The sequence below is a fragment of the Vespula pensylvanica genome, chromosome 1 (assembly GCF_014466175.1).
Source record: "Vespula pensylvanica isolate Volc-1 chromosome 1, ASM1446617v1, whole genome shotgun sequence".
Classification (NCBI taxonomy): domain Eukaryota; kingdom Metazoa; phylum Arthropoda; class Insecta; order Hymenoptera; family Vespidae; genus Vespula; species Vespula pensylvanica.
Window position 1 is genome coordinate 19,653,198 of NC_057685.1, and position 17,257 is coordinate 19,670,454.

The window sequence follows — 17,257 nt, forward strand, 5'->3', positions numbered from 1 at the left end:
ATATGCTCGTACTTTCTTTAGGACAGATAGATGAATAGACGGAGAGAGGAAAAGAAGAGAAAAGGAAGGGGCTGGGGGGTAGGGGGACAGAGTACGTTTTGCTCTGCCGCTGCGCGTGCGTGAAAAGGAGAGAGAAAGAAAAAGCATGAGAAATAGTTTGTCATAGACGATCGAATTGTGTCGTGCACGGCGGACATGTAAAGCACATTACATATCGTGCATAGAAAAAATCAACAAGAGAAATCAGCGTTTTGCCTTGGACAGATCGTAGTGTAATCGAAGCTTATTGTGATCGCTTAAAGTTACAGAATCTATCTTATTGTATATCTTTTACGATTAACTCCTGATACATAATGCATTTTATCTTATCGATACTATGCGCGTCCACGATTTGACTATTTCTTTCGCGTTCATATATATCTATATATAAAACTTTCTTCGTATTACTATTGTTAAAACGCATCAAGATTTCTTCTTTCGTTAGATCTTGTAAGTAATCCTGTTTCCTTAGAAGTAATTGTTTCCATCGTTTTTGAATTAGAAGAGAGATAGTTTTGTTGCTTTTTTCTCTACTTTATGGACCTGTTTTTATAATATTACGATGGGAGATGCAGCATATATATATATGTATATGTATATATATGTGTGTGTGTGTGTACACGCTATGTATATACATACGTACATACATATGTATGTATGTATGTACGTATGTACGTACGTGTATACGTACGCACGTACGGACGTATGTATGTATGTATGTGTGTGTATATGTATGTATGTATGTATATATGTATACGTATATACATGTATGTATGTATGTATGTATGTATGTATGTATGTATGTATGTATGTATATGACAAAACACACGAATAGCATATTGTACGCGTCACATAAATATGAGCGATCAATCGTGTATTGATTCTTTCCCGTTGAAATCTGAGATATTCTCAGCAAGGTACTTTTATCGTTTATTTTTTGTTTAGGAAATAAATTCTTTACATCTTATTTTATTTTATTATATTTTTATAACCTATGCATATAAAATATAAAAGAAAAAAAAGAAGGCCTGTCCAATAATCCGTAAGATTAGGGTTTCCACATAATCTATTAAGCATCCCTCAATGCGAGCAAAAATAGTTCTGACCATAGGTATACATGTGCCTAAAATTATTAAGACGGGAAAAAATTAATAATCGACGATTGTTCGTTGTTGCTCGCCGTATTTTTTGTTTTCGATAGAGCCATGTAAAATCGACCAAACCGTCCTTCGAGAACTCAAGGGACAAGAAACAGCTTAGTTAAATGTCTATTATATCTATGACTATTAGGAACAACTATTTTCTGCTACGTTGCTTCTGTTTATATAAAGAACGGAAAAAGAAAAGGCAGTGAACATCATTGGAAAAAAAGAAGCCGTCTGTGCAAGCTCAGTCGCTTTATTCTCCACTTCCAAATACACTGATTTTATTTTGAAAAAATACATACATACATATGTATATATTTATATATATATATTTATTTATTTATATGTATATATATACATACACATATATGTAACATATATATATATAATTAATATATATAAATATATACACACACACACAGACATATATATATATATATATATATATATATATATATATATAATTTTCCCTTCCATTAGTTATCTGGGCCATTTCGAACGTTGCCAAGTAATAACCTTGCCTTGCATTTTTGTCATAGCGTCATTATTTCCGTCTTCCTTCATTCAAAGGTTCGACCGACATTCCCTTTTTCCAATCATCTTCGTTTCTTCTTTTGATGGAACTAGAAAGAAGAACACACTTCTAATAGTAATTCTAAATGTCTCTATTCTTACAAAAAAAGTGTTGCGATATAGCATCCACTTTTATCGTAAAAATCGTAAAAAACGAATTAGCCTTGCTTTATTTGATACAAACACACACACACACACACACACACACACATACATAGACACATAATATAGCGCACGTGTGGCAGAAGCAGATATGAAGTCGAATACGGCGCATATGATCCTCGCACGATGGAAATATGTTCAGTTTTCTCAAATTATTTGCGTTTAGGAGAGCTACTAATTTAGGATATCATGCGAAATGATATTTATTGGATTTGACTTTCATTCGTATTAATTTAAACCGTGTTTATTTATTCGTTAATTTTATGATACCGTACGAGAAAGCAAAGAATTTTATCTTAATGTTCCAAGTCTGACAAAAACATTTTGTATTATTTCGCTTGTCTTGTTTGTATATCCTGATTTTTGTTAACGTATTATTTGCTATACTAAAAAGCAAAAAAAACATTTTTATTAATTAGTACTCTAGAGATTTGTTTTATATTATAACCACGGAGTGTAGTTCGATAAAGAGGATATCGTTGTTTGGCGAGTTGTACGCGTAAATACACAAGACTAACTGCCCGACGAAGAAGATAACTTAATGCCAATAGAATATCGTATGGCACAGCGTCGACGAGAAAACTTTGTTAACTTTACTTCTTGCAACAAGAATCAGGAGAAGAAACACGATATATGTGTGTATGTATATACATATATATGTATATGTATATGTGTATATATATATATATATATATATATATATATATATATATATCATAAACTATTTTTATATATAAACGTACATATTTCCCATAGATATGAAACTGAGAACGTGTGTGTGTTCGTAATATAAAAAATATAAAATCTGAAAAAAAAGAAAAAAGATCAGAATTTTATAGGTTGTAATTAAAGGTAAAGGAATTGGTTAATATATTTCATTGTTATATATAAATTGGATATTATATTGCTATTTGTAGATATTTAGGAGTTCTGTTTTCTTTCCTCGCTCTCAACGTGCATTTAAAAATGTAATAAAAATAAAATCAAATATTAATTTCTGCGTTTCTTTACTTTTCAACACTCCGTTCTTGTTGCGAAAATTTTGGCTTAATCGAAACCTTAATTATCGATTAAAATTCGATCGCTTACATTTCACAAGTACGTCAAGAAATCTTTGTAACGCATTGCTCCGTTAACACTCTCTTATCGTTCACATGCTGTGTCATACATATCGAATTTTGTGCTAATTTCGAGGCTCGGAGCCGATATGAGATCTGTGCGGATCGACGAGCAAGATTTTGTAGTTACCAAGTTGTACTATTTACTGATTCTTTGTAAATATTATTGTAATTAGTACTTTTATTTTCTGAAGATAATTTCGCTGATAGAGATATACATACATATAAGATGATGGTATTCTCTCTCTCTCTCTCTCTCTCTCTCTCTCTCTCTCTCTCTCTCTCTCTTCCCCCTTCCCCCTTTCTCTTCTTTCTCTTCTTCCGTACAACATATGTAGGTAGATACACGCGTATATACGCGTGTATACCTATGTCACATTGTACGTAAAAAATAATTACCAGAGATGAATAATAATTAATTTATTATATACGAAAGAGAAAAAACAGTGCCAAAAGGCAGACCATCTTAGAGGAACATTCGATAAAATAGAAAACAATACAAATTTTGTATGCGCTATTTATGAAAAGAAAAAAAGCACGACCAACGAATTGAGGGTTTCTTTTTACGAATAGCTTTCTATAACTTTATCAAAAAATCATTAGATGTAAGAAAATTATTGTTTCTTGAAATTTTGTTTTTTGTTATCGCGAAGATGCAGTTGTTCTTGGAAATTTATTTAACGTTGACAAAAATCGATATAATGTTTCTTTTTTGAGGACGTTACGTTCTACGTTACGTTCCTTTTGGATATTATTTTCTTTTATTCTAGTTCTATCGATTTTTCATATCCTTCGATTGAAAAATACAGTATATATGTGCATTTGCGAATATTCGTCGGTTCTTATTTGTTCGACGATTGTTTTGCTAAAAAAAACTTTTGCCTTCAAAAAGAATCAAAACGTATTATAAGATTGAAATATTTTCATTCAATTATAAATTTAATCTATGGCAATTAATTTTTCCTTATTTGAAAATCTTGTCCTTTTTTTCTCTCTTTCTTTCTCTCCTCCCCCCTCCTCTCTCTCTCTCTCTCTCTCCCTCTCTCTCTCTTTGATACACACAAGAGTTAAAACTACATACGTGAGAAACAAGAGGAGAGAACAAATACGTAGCATTTGTTTCGTTTTAATCGATTGCTAACAAACTAAAATCAAAATCTTGACCGAAAACGATCTGACGTTGTTTACTCCGAATTGTAACTCCTGAATTTTCTGTTTTTGTTTTATCCTTGGAAACGATTTCGATATTCCCACAAACTTTGGTGCTTTAAACTCGCGTCGAAATCAAAATATCAAAATATTCGTCGCTATAATGAAAAGCGAAAAAAAGAAACGAAGATGATTTGCAAATTCGAGTTTTAGTTTTTCTCGCAGAATGTGTATCAAGTGTCTTATAATGTAAAAAAGAAAGAAAGAGTAAAAGAAAACATAATACAATATTATGATACGCTAAATACTGCCTGAATAGTGTCTCGTTATCAGCGTTGAAGTATCGTTGAGTGATCGTAGTCGCATAGACTTAATATAAACGAAAGTAACATCGATGAGAAAATATACAAATCCTATTGGTATCGGCGTCTCTCTCTCTCTCTCTCTCTCTCTCTCTCTCTCTCTTCTCTCTCTCTCTCTCTCTCTCTCTCTCTCTCTCTCTCTCTCTCTCTCTCGCTCGCTCGCTTTTTCTCTTTCTCTCTTTCTTTTCTACCATTTCCCACCATCTAAGACGCATATACATCTACGTAATTTTCCCGTTTAAAGATGAAAAAATCCAAGTGCCAATTGTAATGAAGCGTGAATAAATAATTATAGATATTATATATACATACGTATACACATACATCTCACGTGCATTATTTCATACGCGAAAGTTAACGACGCATCAACAAAGGTTGTAAACGAGGAAGGAAGTTTGAATGAAATGGCATTTCTGCGTCGAATCAGCGTGGTCGAAGTGATGATTAGAATTAAAAAAAGAAATGAAAACAGCTCGAACCTCTTTCCTCGATCGGCGCAAGTGCCGTATGATAATCGAAAATAAAAATGAACGTAATGTCTAGATGAATTTTTAAAAGAGTTGCGTTATCGTGTCTTACAAAGGACTTTGTATAAAAAGAATAAATATCGCGTAGATTTTAAATCAAGTATCGTTATATAGATAGGTATCATCGATATTTGTCCATCTTTTTTTGTTTTTACCTATCTTTCCTCTTTCTCCTCTCGTTGCATATTGTTCTGCTTTTATTCTCTCTCTCTCTCTCTCTCTCTCTCTCTCTCTCTCTCTCTCTCTCTCTCTCTCTCTCTCTCTCTCTCTCTCTCTCTCTCTTTTAATTTCACCGATCTAATCATCTAAATCATCGCTTTTTCTTATTTCAAATCCGATTAATTTCCTTTGATTCTCCATGTCTCTCCTTCCATTTTATATCTTTATATATACGTTTATCTTTCGTCCAATACGCACAGGATGTTGAACTTTGATGAATCGATCTATCAAACATTAGTAAAAATCAAATGAAACGTTCAACCGTTTTGAATTAATAATAGAGACAATTGCTAGGAAAAGATGGACGACGATGGAGATTATAAAAATAAATGGAAAACTTTAGTACTTTAAATTGAGCACGGAACATCTAATTGAGGGTTTCCTCTATCATTATTATTATTATTATTATTATTATTATTATTATTATTATTATTATTATTATTATTATTATTAGCACTAGTAATGATAGTAGTAACAATAGTAGTAGCAGTAGTAATAGTAGTAGTAGTAGTACTAGTAGTAGTAGTAGCAGTAGTAGTAGTAGTAGCAGTAGTAGTAGTGTAGTAGTAGTAGTAGTGTAGTAGTAGTAGCAGTAGTAGTAGTGTAGTAGTAGTAGTAGTGTAGTAGTAGTAGTAGTAGTAGTAGTAGTATAGTAGTAGTAGTAGTAGTAATGTAGTAGTGTAGTAGTAGTAATAGTAATAGTAGTAATTATTATCTTCCATATCTTCTTTTCTCAAACGACAGGCGTCCTCGGTCCTCGGCTGACAGGTTTTAGTTTTTCTAAAAATGGAATATGAGCGAATGAAAGAGAGAGAGAGAGAGAGAGAGAGAGAGAGAGACATGCATGTCCGTTTTTATATCGCACGTAGTACTATACTTTTTGACTGTGATGCTAGAGATTTTGTTATATATAAAAATCACCCGTGTACATTTCGTTAATTTCGTGTGTACATTTCGTTTGAGATCGAGTATGAATGTGATGGAACGTTGTAGATGAAGAAAAAACGAAAAGGAAGTGCGTAGGAGAGAAAGAGCGATAGGATAGAAAAAGAAAAGGAAATTTTAAAACAATATTGTTGTCTCTTTCTCTCTATTACTAATTGTTGTGAGATCGCGCAAAAATAATTGCCCCTGAAATCATTTTGGTATCATTAAGGATGATTGAACGTGCTAAATTCGAAACTCTTCTCTCGAAATAATCACTGATCAAAGAGAAAGCAAAAAAAGAAGGGAAAAGGATTCCCCGCGCGTTCTTCGATCATCGTAGTCGAAAGATTAGTCCAAATTTCTAATAACGAGTAAAGTTTCTGTTATTTTATACTCTACAAAATGTATCGCACAGAGTTAATAGAGCGATGATCGATGCCGTAACGTCGAAACATTAAGAGCCATTACGCCCTATTGACGTCGCCTGCGATTTGGTCGACGAAAGACAAAAAACCGACCGACCAAACGAGTCTCCCGTGAATCCCTCGTGTTTTCGTAATCGCCGCGATCAGGTGCTTGCAAACTCATACGTTCTTTCGAATCCAGTGATTTTCGACGTTCTAATCGCTGACGGCTTGTCTAGACTACGTAATGGCTCTAAGGAGACGCGCGCGCGCGCGCGCGCGTGTGTGTGTGTGTGTGTGTGAGAGAGAGAGAAAGAGAGAGAACGAAGAAAAAATAAAAGAGAATCGACGCGGCAGCTATTATTATTACGTACATATATCATAATTGTTATTTGAATGTAGGTTATTAAACGACTAACTAATAAACATAGCGTTGAAAATGGCTTGGAAAAGAACGCAGCAATGTAACGCGCAATGACGTTAAGATGATAATGAAGAAAAAGTCAGATTCTATTCTGGTAATCCTTCATCCTCATCGTATAACTCTGGTATAATTAGAGCGTTGAAAATCCATGAAAGGATTTTTCGTGTATTCAGAATTGATAGGGATCAACTAGAGAGCAAGAAACTCGTCAAATAAAGCAGCAATCGGTTTAAAGAGATTATAAGATGCGTGTAAAAACGCTTGCGTTTTGTGTGTTACTACATTATTTATTATTTACATTTATTAATTACATGTTTCATCATGATCAGAAAATGATGTTGTCTCTTTGAATCGAATCGATCGAGTTCTTCCTGGCTTATTCTCGTACGATATCTCTTTGAAATAATCTCTCTCTATCTACGTATCTATGTACGTGTATGTATGTACGTACATACGTATATAACAAGGTATATACCTTGTATAGGTGAAAATTATAGATGAAAAGTAAATAACTTTGAGACAGCTACTCTTCTCATAAACTATGACTCAATCGGTGGCATTTCTATTCGCAATAATAAAAGAGTATTTCGCTACTGACACTGTATTACGAAAGTCGGTGATCGTCTACATCGATCTTTTAGCTAAGGCCTTTGACATGGGTGCTCTCGGGTTGAATGGGACTCACTGATAACTATTGTAGAATTTCTATTCTATTTCTATCGCGACGAACGTTGGACGAAAGAGAACAAAAATTTTCGCGCCTTTCCTTGCGTTTTTCTTTTTTCTGTTCTTTCTTTTTTTTCTTCTCTTATTTCTCGACGACGACGATTCAAGTATTTTTGACGTTACCCATGTATAAATATACAAACGATGTACCGGTGATTTTTTTATCGACGATATTACTCACCTTGACAAAGGCTCGTATATTCATTATATAGTTGTATATTTACGATTATTATCTATATATTTATAGTGAATATATACATACATACATACATACATACATACATACATACATATATATATATTATATTCACTAATTATAAGTATACAAAACAAAAGAGACAGGGATAAAGTGGAATTATATAGTCGGCTAAATTAAGCCGAACGTTTTCGACTCGCTAGAGATATCTTCGGTAAAGAGCGGAAAAGTTCGCTGTGTGGAATGAACTTGCGTTTCTTGGCTTTGTGTCTTCTTTCTTCATATTCCTCTCTTTCTCTTTTTTTGCTCTTCTTCCGTATATTTTTCCCAAATGAAGAAAAGGTGAAAAAATTGATGCTTTTGGCATGCAAGTACGATTTTAATTTGTGTGTGTGTGTGTGTGTGTGTGTGTGTGTGTGTGTGTGTGTGTGTGTGTGATATACACACACACACATAAAACTATGCAGAAAAAGAGAGAGAGAAAGGTTGAGAGAGAGAATGCAGTTCGCAAATGACCCATTGCAAAGTCGTCGAGAAAAGTCGAGCGAATACGTGCCTACGAAGGAGAGAAAAGAAGATAAAACATATACCTAGATCAACGTGGTCGATATTGTCTCGGCTTCTCACCTTTTTCCGTTCTTTCTTGGTCGGTGCCTCGCGCTCGAAATTATCGCTCCTCGCGTGGTTTTATATTATTCGAGAATCGTGCATGTTACGAGAGAGTATCGAATGAAAAGTCGCACGAAGAAAGGAGAAGGCAAAAAATAAGAGAAATTACAAACGTGCCGAGGTTACGATGAATTACGATGAATATGACCAACAATTGTTATGTTGACGATATGCTTACGGAGGAGTATTGTATAAAATAAAATGTATTTTAAGCATAAATCGAGAGAAGGAGAATTCACGTTTAAGTTTATGATAACGTGTTACGCTACTGAATGTGGCTAGTGCGTATAAAATACAAAAATAAACAAAAGAAAAATTAGGCTTTAGTCTACACCAAGCACGACGTTCTCGAATCGGATTCATTTTTTTTTTTTTTTTTTTTTTTTTTTTTGTCAAAAGAGGCGAAAGGGAAAAAGCGCTAAAATGGTGGACGATCGGCGACCAATTCGAATATCGATAGTACCAAATCGTCCCAGATGATTTCCGTCCCAAGATGGGCAATAACTGCATCGACGCGCCGGAGAAAATAATTTCTGTCCTTTGTTACTCATCAAAAAACAAATAACGAGAACAAAAGAAATAAATTTAAATAATAATAATAAACGAATAAAAGATCTCAATCCATCCGTCGTATCTCCAGGCGCGTCGTTTTTGGAAGGAGTGCTCGACTCTTTGTTTCTTGTCGTCCGTCATTCTCTCGTTTTCCTCAAAAACTGTAATCACCATTTCTGCTTTTTATTTTCTATCGTACAAGGCGAACGGAACAAATTGTACGATTCGTCTCGTCGATTCTTCGTCGTCGATTCGATACGTTCCATCCAAAAGCACAGCAGCGCGCGCGCGTTCGGTATCCCCGAACACGGGTAGCCGACAATGAACTAAGATAATGTAGATTATTCGAGAGACTTGCCAGTTTCGTTGCACAGTAATACACAAAACACGATGTAAGTTCAGAGGGAATAAAAAGAAAATATATTAGCAGGAAAAGTGTGATGCGCGCTACGAAGGAAGATCTATAGATTACGGATTAACGGACGAGTTGCGTAGCTACGCATTTGAAAAAGTTTCACGAGATATCGATGTGTATGTATATATTTTAAGTTTGTATTATAACTCTCCCCACTTAATTTGTATGAAATGGAGAATATCATTAAAATGATGAACGAAAATAAGTAGATACCGTTTTCGTCGCACAACCCGTTGTCCTAAATCGATCGTTTTTTTTTCTTTTTACACGATCGAAAATTTATCGTCCAATTATCATTACACGCTTATCGTCAATGTCGAAAAACGTGCTATGCTCGTTTTTTATTTCTTTACTCTTTTATTTACATTTCGGAATTAAGGAAGAAGGAGCTGTTTTTTGTTTCGCAAGAGTATGAAACCGCTTGTAAACGTAAGGAATGTAAGGAAAATAATTAGTGACGCATACAAGTACGAACGGCCGTGCATCGGTGCACCGCACCGGTATATGATATATATAGTGTAATAATATAGTAGAATGCGCGCGTGCGTACCGTATCTGCGATGTGAAGCGAGCGAACGAATGACCGACTGGTGGAGAAGAAAGAGAGAGACGCAATATTGCCATAGATTCGATATTACGATACGGGTAGAGTGGCGCACTAGTGCAGCGGGATCGTCGCGCGCATGACCGCACCGGTAAGTAGACCCAACGAAACGATTCGCGTCTGCTCTTGTGTTGATTATTTTTTATGAACTTTCAATGAGAATAATATCGTAAAACGTTCAAAGACAATGATATAACGCACGATAGTCCCGATCTCATGACAGAAATCGTCATTTCGAGGCCGAGTCTCGTCCGAACGTACGTAGAAAATGTCAAATTCTCGAGAGGCCGAGGTAAGTTCCAGGACATTTTATTTTTATAACCTGCTTCTATGTTCTACGCTTTCTGATATATTTTATGAAAACAATTTTAACGTAATCGAATCAAAAGTTATTCCTATCGTATTAGAAGCAAGCTTTTTCGATGGATTATCAAAAAACTAATTTTCTTAACTCTCAGGTACAAAACTTGAAGGAACTAGGAAATGCCTGCGTTAAGGAACAGAAATACGAAGAGGCTATGTTTCATTATACTCATGCTATCACGTTAGATCCACGAAATTATTCTCTCTACAGCAATCGCTCCTTTGTTTTTTTGAAGATGCAGCAATATCACTTTGCGATGGAAGACGCTTTGATGACTATACAATTGAAGCCAGATTGGACGAAAGTAAATATATATGAAATTGACTCATACTTTTTATTCTTTGAGGCAGAACAATACTCCTCTCGTTTCAGGGTTATTTTAGGAAAGCCGAAGTGGAATCGCGAACTTTCCGTTTTAGCGAAGCTTTGCAATCTTATAACAAAGCATTGTCGTTGCAACCGAACGAACCTGGAATTTTGAAAGCAATTAATAGAGCGTCTGGAATGCTGATGAAGGATAGAAGAGGTAACGCGTGCGATAATCCGACCGATTCTTTCGACTAAGCGTATTTTGTTAATTATATCGCATTATCTTGCAGCCGATCAGCAAATCCCATGGCTCGGCGCAGGAGTCGGTATCATTCTTGGTGTAATAGTCGTTATAGCAGATTATGTATTTACAAACAAGCCCACGTTGACGGTAAGATAAAAAGTATTCTAGGCGTGTAACGAGAAAAGTTCAAGTTCTGTATCTATGAAATGCGAAAGAGAATGCAATTCTTTTTTTTTTTTTCCTATGAATTCTAGCACCCATTATTAATGGCCTTACTGACGATTTCGATCGCAATGCTAGGATTTTGTATTGCAAAAGGATTTCGTTATTTCGTAAAATGTCAAAGGAAATCACTGCTAGAACCACCGATAGATCTTTATCCTGAAAGCAACAAGGACGAGTTTGAGAATGTCGAAGCTGACAAGGAAAGTGAAAAAGAAAGACATCCAAAATATAGTAAAGCTTTAGCTAGACAAAGGTTCAAAAAAGGAAAATCGTAATGTGTTTCGTTAAAAAATTTTCATTCTTGTTGCATTTTGATATATTAACCGGAGATTATTGTATCTACGTATGCGTTGCATTTGATTTATTTATCAACTCTGAATATCTAAAAAATGAGATATTCGCACACACACACACACACATTTGCATTCATTATTATCCATAATAAGTGAAAACACAGGTAGATTTTTATAAACCTTTGAAGAAATTAAGAACAATATAATCTCCATTAGTTTTTCGATAATGGAATTTTTATATACACTATCGGAATCATAAATATTGCATATTTATCCCGATTAAGTGTAATACAACGAATCTCTTTTTTTTCAAGGCCGTTGAGTATACCGGTAAGTATACCGATTATTACGTTTTTACTTACATATATCTCTTTCATATATCTTGACTCTGTAACAATAGTGCTCACTTATATACACAACTATTTACAGCTGACCGAATTTAGCCCCGACCTCGATAAAATATTATATGAAGAAAGATCATACATACGTCCAGTATATTTCTTATCGACGTTATATTGTATTAGCAAGACCAGAATTCGAATTGTATCAAACGTCGCAGCATCATTGTGCATAACATCGATGTAAAAACTAAATGATAAAATACGCGAAAGGAACATCGATCGAAATGTTTCAACTCTTCGAGTATATTCGTAGAATTTTTTATTAAAAAATTGTCTTATAAAAGAAGAAAAAAAAAAGAAAAAGGAAGATAATGAAATAAGATCTATACGATAAGCCTATACTCTTAAACGTTTGGCAGTAATGTTTTACAGGATCAATGACTTTTACTTTTCAGAATGAAAACACTAGCAGATTCAACTGCCTATTCTTCGACTCCTCACGCGTATTTTTGATTATACATATGATGATTATATAATGCAATTTTTCGACAAGATTATAAAGTTTGCACGAGAGGTCGTGTTAAAAGGTCTAACGTTTCTCCCTTTCTCTCTCTCTCTCTCTCTCGCTCTCGCTCTCTATTACTCCTCTACCCATTATTTATATACAGATCTAAGTATTTCGCTATGGTAATTCGAAGATTATCCACGGAACGAAATACATATGATACGCGTATTCTTACTTTTACCGTACGTATGCGTCTCTTACCAAATATTTCAACTTTACTATTTACAAGTACGCGATGTCAAATATTTATTGAATAAAAGGCAAATTATAAAAAATCTTGAAATCGTCTTGAATCTATATCAAATCGAGTTCGACGAATCAAGTTCGAACAAATCATAAAAATTTTATTAAGGACGTTCATCACCTTTCGCTCATGGCATATGTGACTTCGGTGACAGATATAGACAACGGTAGAAAAGAAATCGCCGATGAATATCTTAAATTCTGAAATATGTGGATATGATGAGAGCCATAAGTAGAATGGAAAGTATAACATTTAACCTGATGATAATGCTTTTCTCTAAGGAATTATTTAAAAATTCTGCTGTATTCGATCTGTTTATCTATTGAAATATGATTAGCAATGTAAGATTTAAGTACTTTAAGGTTTAGTTATTTAATTAGAAAAGAAAAGATTTTGGAAACGCATTGAGATACGCATCCACTAGCCCGATAATACTTACATTATATTATCTAGATTTAGATTCCGCTAGATCTCGATTAATACCGATCCAGATCTCGCCACATAGAGATTGTTCCTTTTGGAGACCCAAGGATTAACGATAACTCTATTCTAAAATTCGTGTTCCGTAATGGCATGTCTCTTAGAATTCAATACCTATATGCTAATTGGAGAAGATCCGGTTCCCGCTTGGAAGCTGACAGCAAGATCGTCGCAACATCGAAAGCTTCGATAATCGCCATTGAACACTACCGTTGGTATTTTCAGAATTTCGAACATTAAAGCGAAGTCCATGGTAGGACATAATCGCCTCTACGAATACCGACTTCTGTGCTCGCCGATGCGCGCGCACGATTTTTCTCCCTATCCTTCCCCTACAGAATAAAGGAAGCGTTCTCTCTCTCTCTACGTGTAACACGGAAAGATCCCACAAAACTTTATTTTTATGCATACATTATTCTCGAAAAAAAAAACATTTTTCGATACGACTCTTGTCAAAGAAAATAAAGCTTTTTTCAAAAATTCGAAAAAGCCATGTAATCGATTAAACTTTAATCTTTAAAATGAGAGATCGTTTGTTGAAGTCGGTCGAGAATTACGCCCGTAGATCTTATTCTCGTTAGCGTAAACCATTATAAGATTATAAATTTAGAATGCATTGATCATGGCTGTACGTAAATGTCTATTTATAAATTTGTCGTTATATTCATCGTATATGTAATATTGTACGATGTTATTATTGTCACACAAATTGAAATTACTTTTTGCGTTACAAATTTGCATCTATATGCATCAAACTTTTTTGAACATCAACAGAATATTTTTATTTGTCTCTTAACACGTTTCCGTTTTCTTCAGTTTATTTATCCGTAAACGTATATGTAATTACAATGCTTTCTTACTGTCCACTAATCTTTAATAAATACGTCCTAAGCTGGCGGTGAGCTATGATGGATCCAGTTGGTATCTTTTGACCTATACATATATGCGTATGTAATGCATGTATATAAATGTATGTTTCCTACTTAATAAATTTATTACGAACAAATTTGTTATTATTTTCAACTGTACAAAATTTTGCATTGAAGTTACTAAAGTTATTATTTTGAATGTTACGAACTTGTGTTTTTCTCTCTCTCTCTTTCTCTCTCATAAATACTATAAAATTAATAAATGTTGAAGTATTAATATATACTGCATATGTTATACGAGGAATGCACAAGCAGCACAAGACACACATTTTTTTATTCTACCGATTACAAACAATATCCTCCACTTGAACGTTACATGTAGTAATACGCTATACACTTTTATTCGATATTCATTAAAACAACGACCGAGAAGGGAAATTATAAGTTGTCCTTGTTGTTATTTGTCCTTGATTACTATGAAAAATTTACAGCAATATTAATAAAAATATAAACAGCTTAAACAGAGATATGATAATATTAATTTTACTAAGTTTATCATAACATCCTACATCCTCTAGTTTTATCTGAGGAATTCGAGGAACATTCATTGTTAAGAGCTGTTAGAAAATAAATGTGGAAATAATCGAAAAATTACAACTTACGCGTATTACATCTATGTATGCTTTGACACATCTGTATGTGCTTTTATTATAATATTTATTTAATAAGATAGCGATGACGACGATGATCCTAATAACGATGATCTGTTGCTGCTGCTGCTGCTACTGTTGCTGCTGCTATTAATTATGATACAATACACAATCTAAATAGTTACAAAAACAGCATTTATAGCAATGCTCTCATACATGTACAGTCAATTGTGTGCAATTAGATGATTGAGACATCAGGACTAATAGATTACAATATAGATGACGAAAAAAAAGAAAACTCTAGAACAGCGTTGATTATAGAAATAGATGTCGCGTTATAAAAACGTGTAGATATTATTTTTTTTATTAACGTTTTTTAAATTAACTTTTTTTTTCTTTCTTATAACATTGCGAACGTGACATTATATGTATGTGTATATACTTAGATCACACATGTAGATATTTTATTGTAAATGCATCGAAGGCGTCTTATTTTATCCGTACTACATATTTTTTATACTTCTTTACTGTACGAAATACTTTTTAAATATATTAATTACTTATACCTCCGACTAGTATCCCTTATTTTTATATGAAACAATGGCGTACGTAACGTAAGATTGACTAAAATTAAAAACGTTGAATTCTACTTGTTTACATATCGTTAGACCGTGTGCTTATAATGCAGATTTCATCAATATTTATTATCATTTAAAAATAAAGATCGTGTGTGTGTGTCGTGTTAGAATTAGATTTCATATTAATGTTATGAGTTATACAAGATCGTCATAAATAAAAAAAGAAAAGAAAAAAGAAACATTAAGAGTACAATCATTCACTTAGTAAAATTTTTTTGAAGGGAAAAAAAAGTGTAAAAAAGCAGTATACACTTTTTATTAAATACTTAGAATATCTGTCTTTTAATTTAATTGAATACTAAGGATCTATACTATATATGCAGCATTATAAATACTCAGCTTGTAGATGAAAATGTACGAGTATGTAAATACTTGTCATGTAAATACACGAGGCGTGCATATTTTATATGCTGATTTAGCGTTTTCTTATTTGTAAATGTTCATGTAGAATTCATATAATATCTTTAAATAAAACATTCTACCAAATTAAAACTAATCTTTTGTGCGAGCTGTTAAAGAAATAAATAAATGTGTAAAATAACTGCTTTCTATGATCAAAATTGCACGGTGCATGACGTAAATTCACATTAAGATTACTCACTTGAAATATTATAGCACGTTTGAAAAATCTAACTGAACAATTCAAAGATACGTCGTCGTATTCCGTTAAGACAAATTTTACCAAACATTTTTATATCTTATGATAACAAATATCTTATAAAATGATAGATAGCGTATGTCAATTTTTGTAAATTTTTGATGTATCGACTGGAATGAACACATTATTCAGCATTATCCTCCATGAATTTAACTGTAATAGTACTATTATTGTTAAAAATTCAAAAAGATACTTTTCTTCTAATCACACCATTAATATTTATAAACATACATTTATACGTATACTTATTAATAACTAACTGTAGAGACTAGCAAATGATGTGAGAACGTGTCAAAACATTAACTATTTTTTACTTTGGCAAGACGTAATCATTACCGTTCTTGCTATCGTCGCATTAGTTATAAAATAACATATAGGTAGCATCTTTTTACAAATCAGATAGGTACTCCATTAGTTTGGCATATTAGTTGCATATTAGTTGCATATTAGGCAGTCAAAGTGACACATACAGTTGCACAGACAGTAAAATACTGTCGCTTTTATCTTTTATCGTTTTATCAATGAAGAAAAAAAGTTGAAAAATACATAATCGTTATGTATGTACATACATGTTATCTCTATGTCTTTTCAAAGATAACATTTACATCATTTAAAGAAATGTCAATATTTTTTCATACTGTGCATATTTACAATATGCTTTATAAATAAATACAAAATTGTACAAGCAAATTTTATGCGAATATTATTAATAAACGACAGAAATAAGGAAAAAAGAAATTTTTTACATTTGGCCAAACTAAAGTCCGTGCTTGTATCAATATATAGTACTTTAAAAATGGTGTTCATAACAACAACAATAACAAACGGATCAACAATAACAACAGCAGCAACAACAATAACAACAACAACAACGATGATGATGATATTTCTAGTAGTAGTAGTAATAGTAAAGTAGTAGTAGTAGAGTAGTAGCAGAAGTAGAGTAGTAGAGTAGTAGCAGCAGTGGTAAGAGTAGTGGTAGTAGTAGTAGCAGCAGCAGCAGCAGCAGCAGCAGCAGCAGCAGCAGCAGCAGCAGCAGCAGCAGCAGCAGCAGCAGCAGCAGCAGCAGCAGCAGTAACAGCAACAACGGCAGCAGCAGCAGTAATAATAGCAGTAATAGCAGTAATAGCAGCAGCAGTAGTAATCGTAATAGTAATATTGACCCA

General features: G+C 33.5%; 1 protein-coding gene and 1 long non-coding RNA gene across 3 annotated transcripts; one reads left to right on the forward strand and one right to left on the reverse strand.

The window, feature by feature from the left end:
- Positions 1–1,717: 1,717 nt before the first annotated feature.
- Positions 1,718–16,964, reverse strand: LOC122631619. The gene is made up of 2 exons (XR_006327748.1): positions 13,391–16,964; positions 1,718–1,807 (listed from the first exon to the last, which is right to left on the reverse strand). It is a non-coding gene; the product is annotated as an uncharacterized LOC122631619 (long non-coding RNA).
- Positions 10,228–12,577, forward strand: LOC122631595 (hsp70-Hsp90 organizing protein 3-like). Of its 2 annotated transcripts, XR_006327736.1 has the most exons (6): positions 10,228–10,503; positions 10,670–10,879; positions 10,948–11,101; positions 11,175–11,275; positions 11,383–11,976; positions 12,076–12,577. XR_006327736.1 is itself a non-coding variant. In XM_043817492.1 (5 exons), exons 1-5 carry the CDS (start codon positions 10,480–10,482, stop codon positions 11,626–11,628), a joined length of 735 nt encoding a protein of 244 aa, XP_043673427.1. In that variant the 5' UTR covers positions 10,228–10,479; the 3' UTR covers positions 11,629–12,577. The 2 variants fall into 2 exon arrangements, 1 of the variants encoding a protein (XP_043673427.1); XM_043817492.1 differs by having other exon boundaries at positions 11,383–12,577.
- Positions 16,965–17,257: the final 293 nt, after the last annotated feature.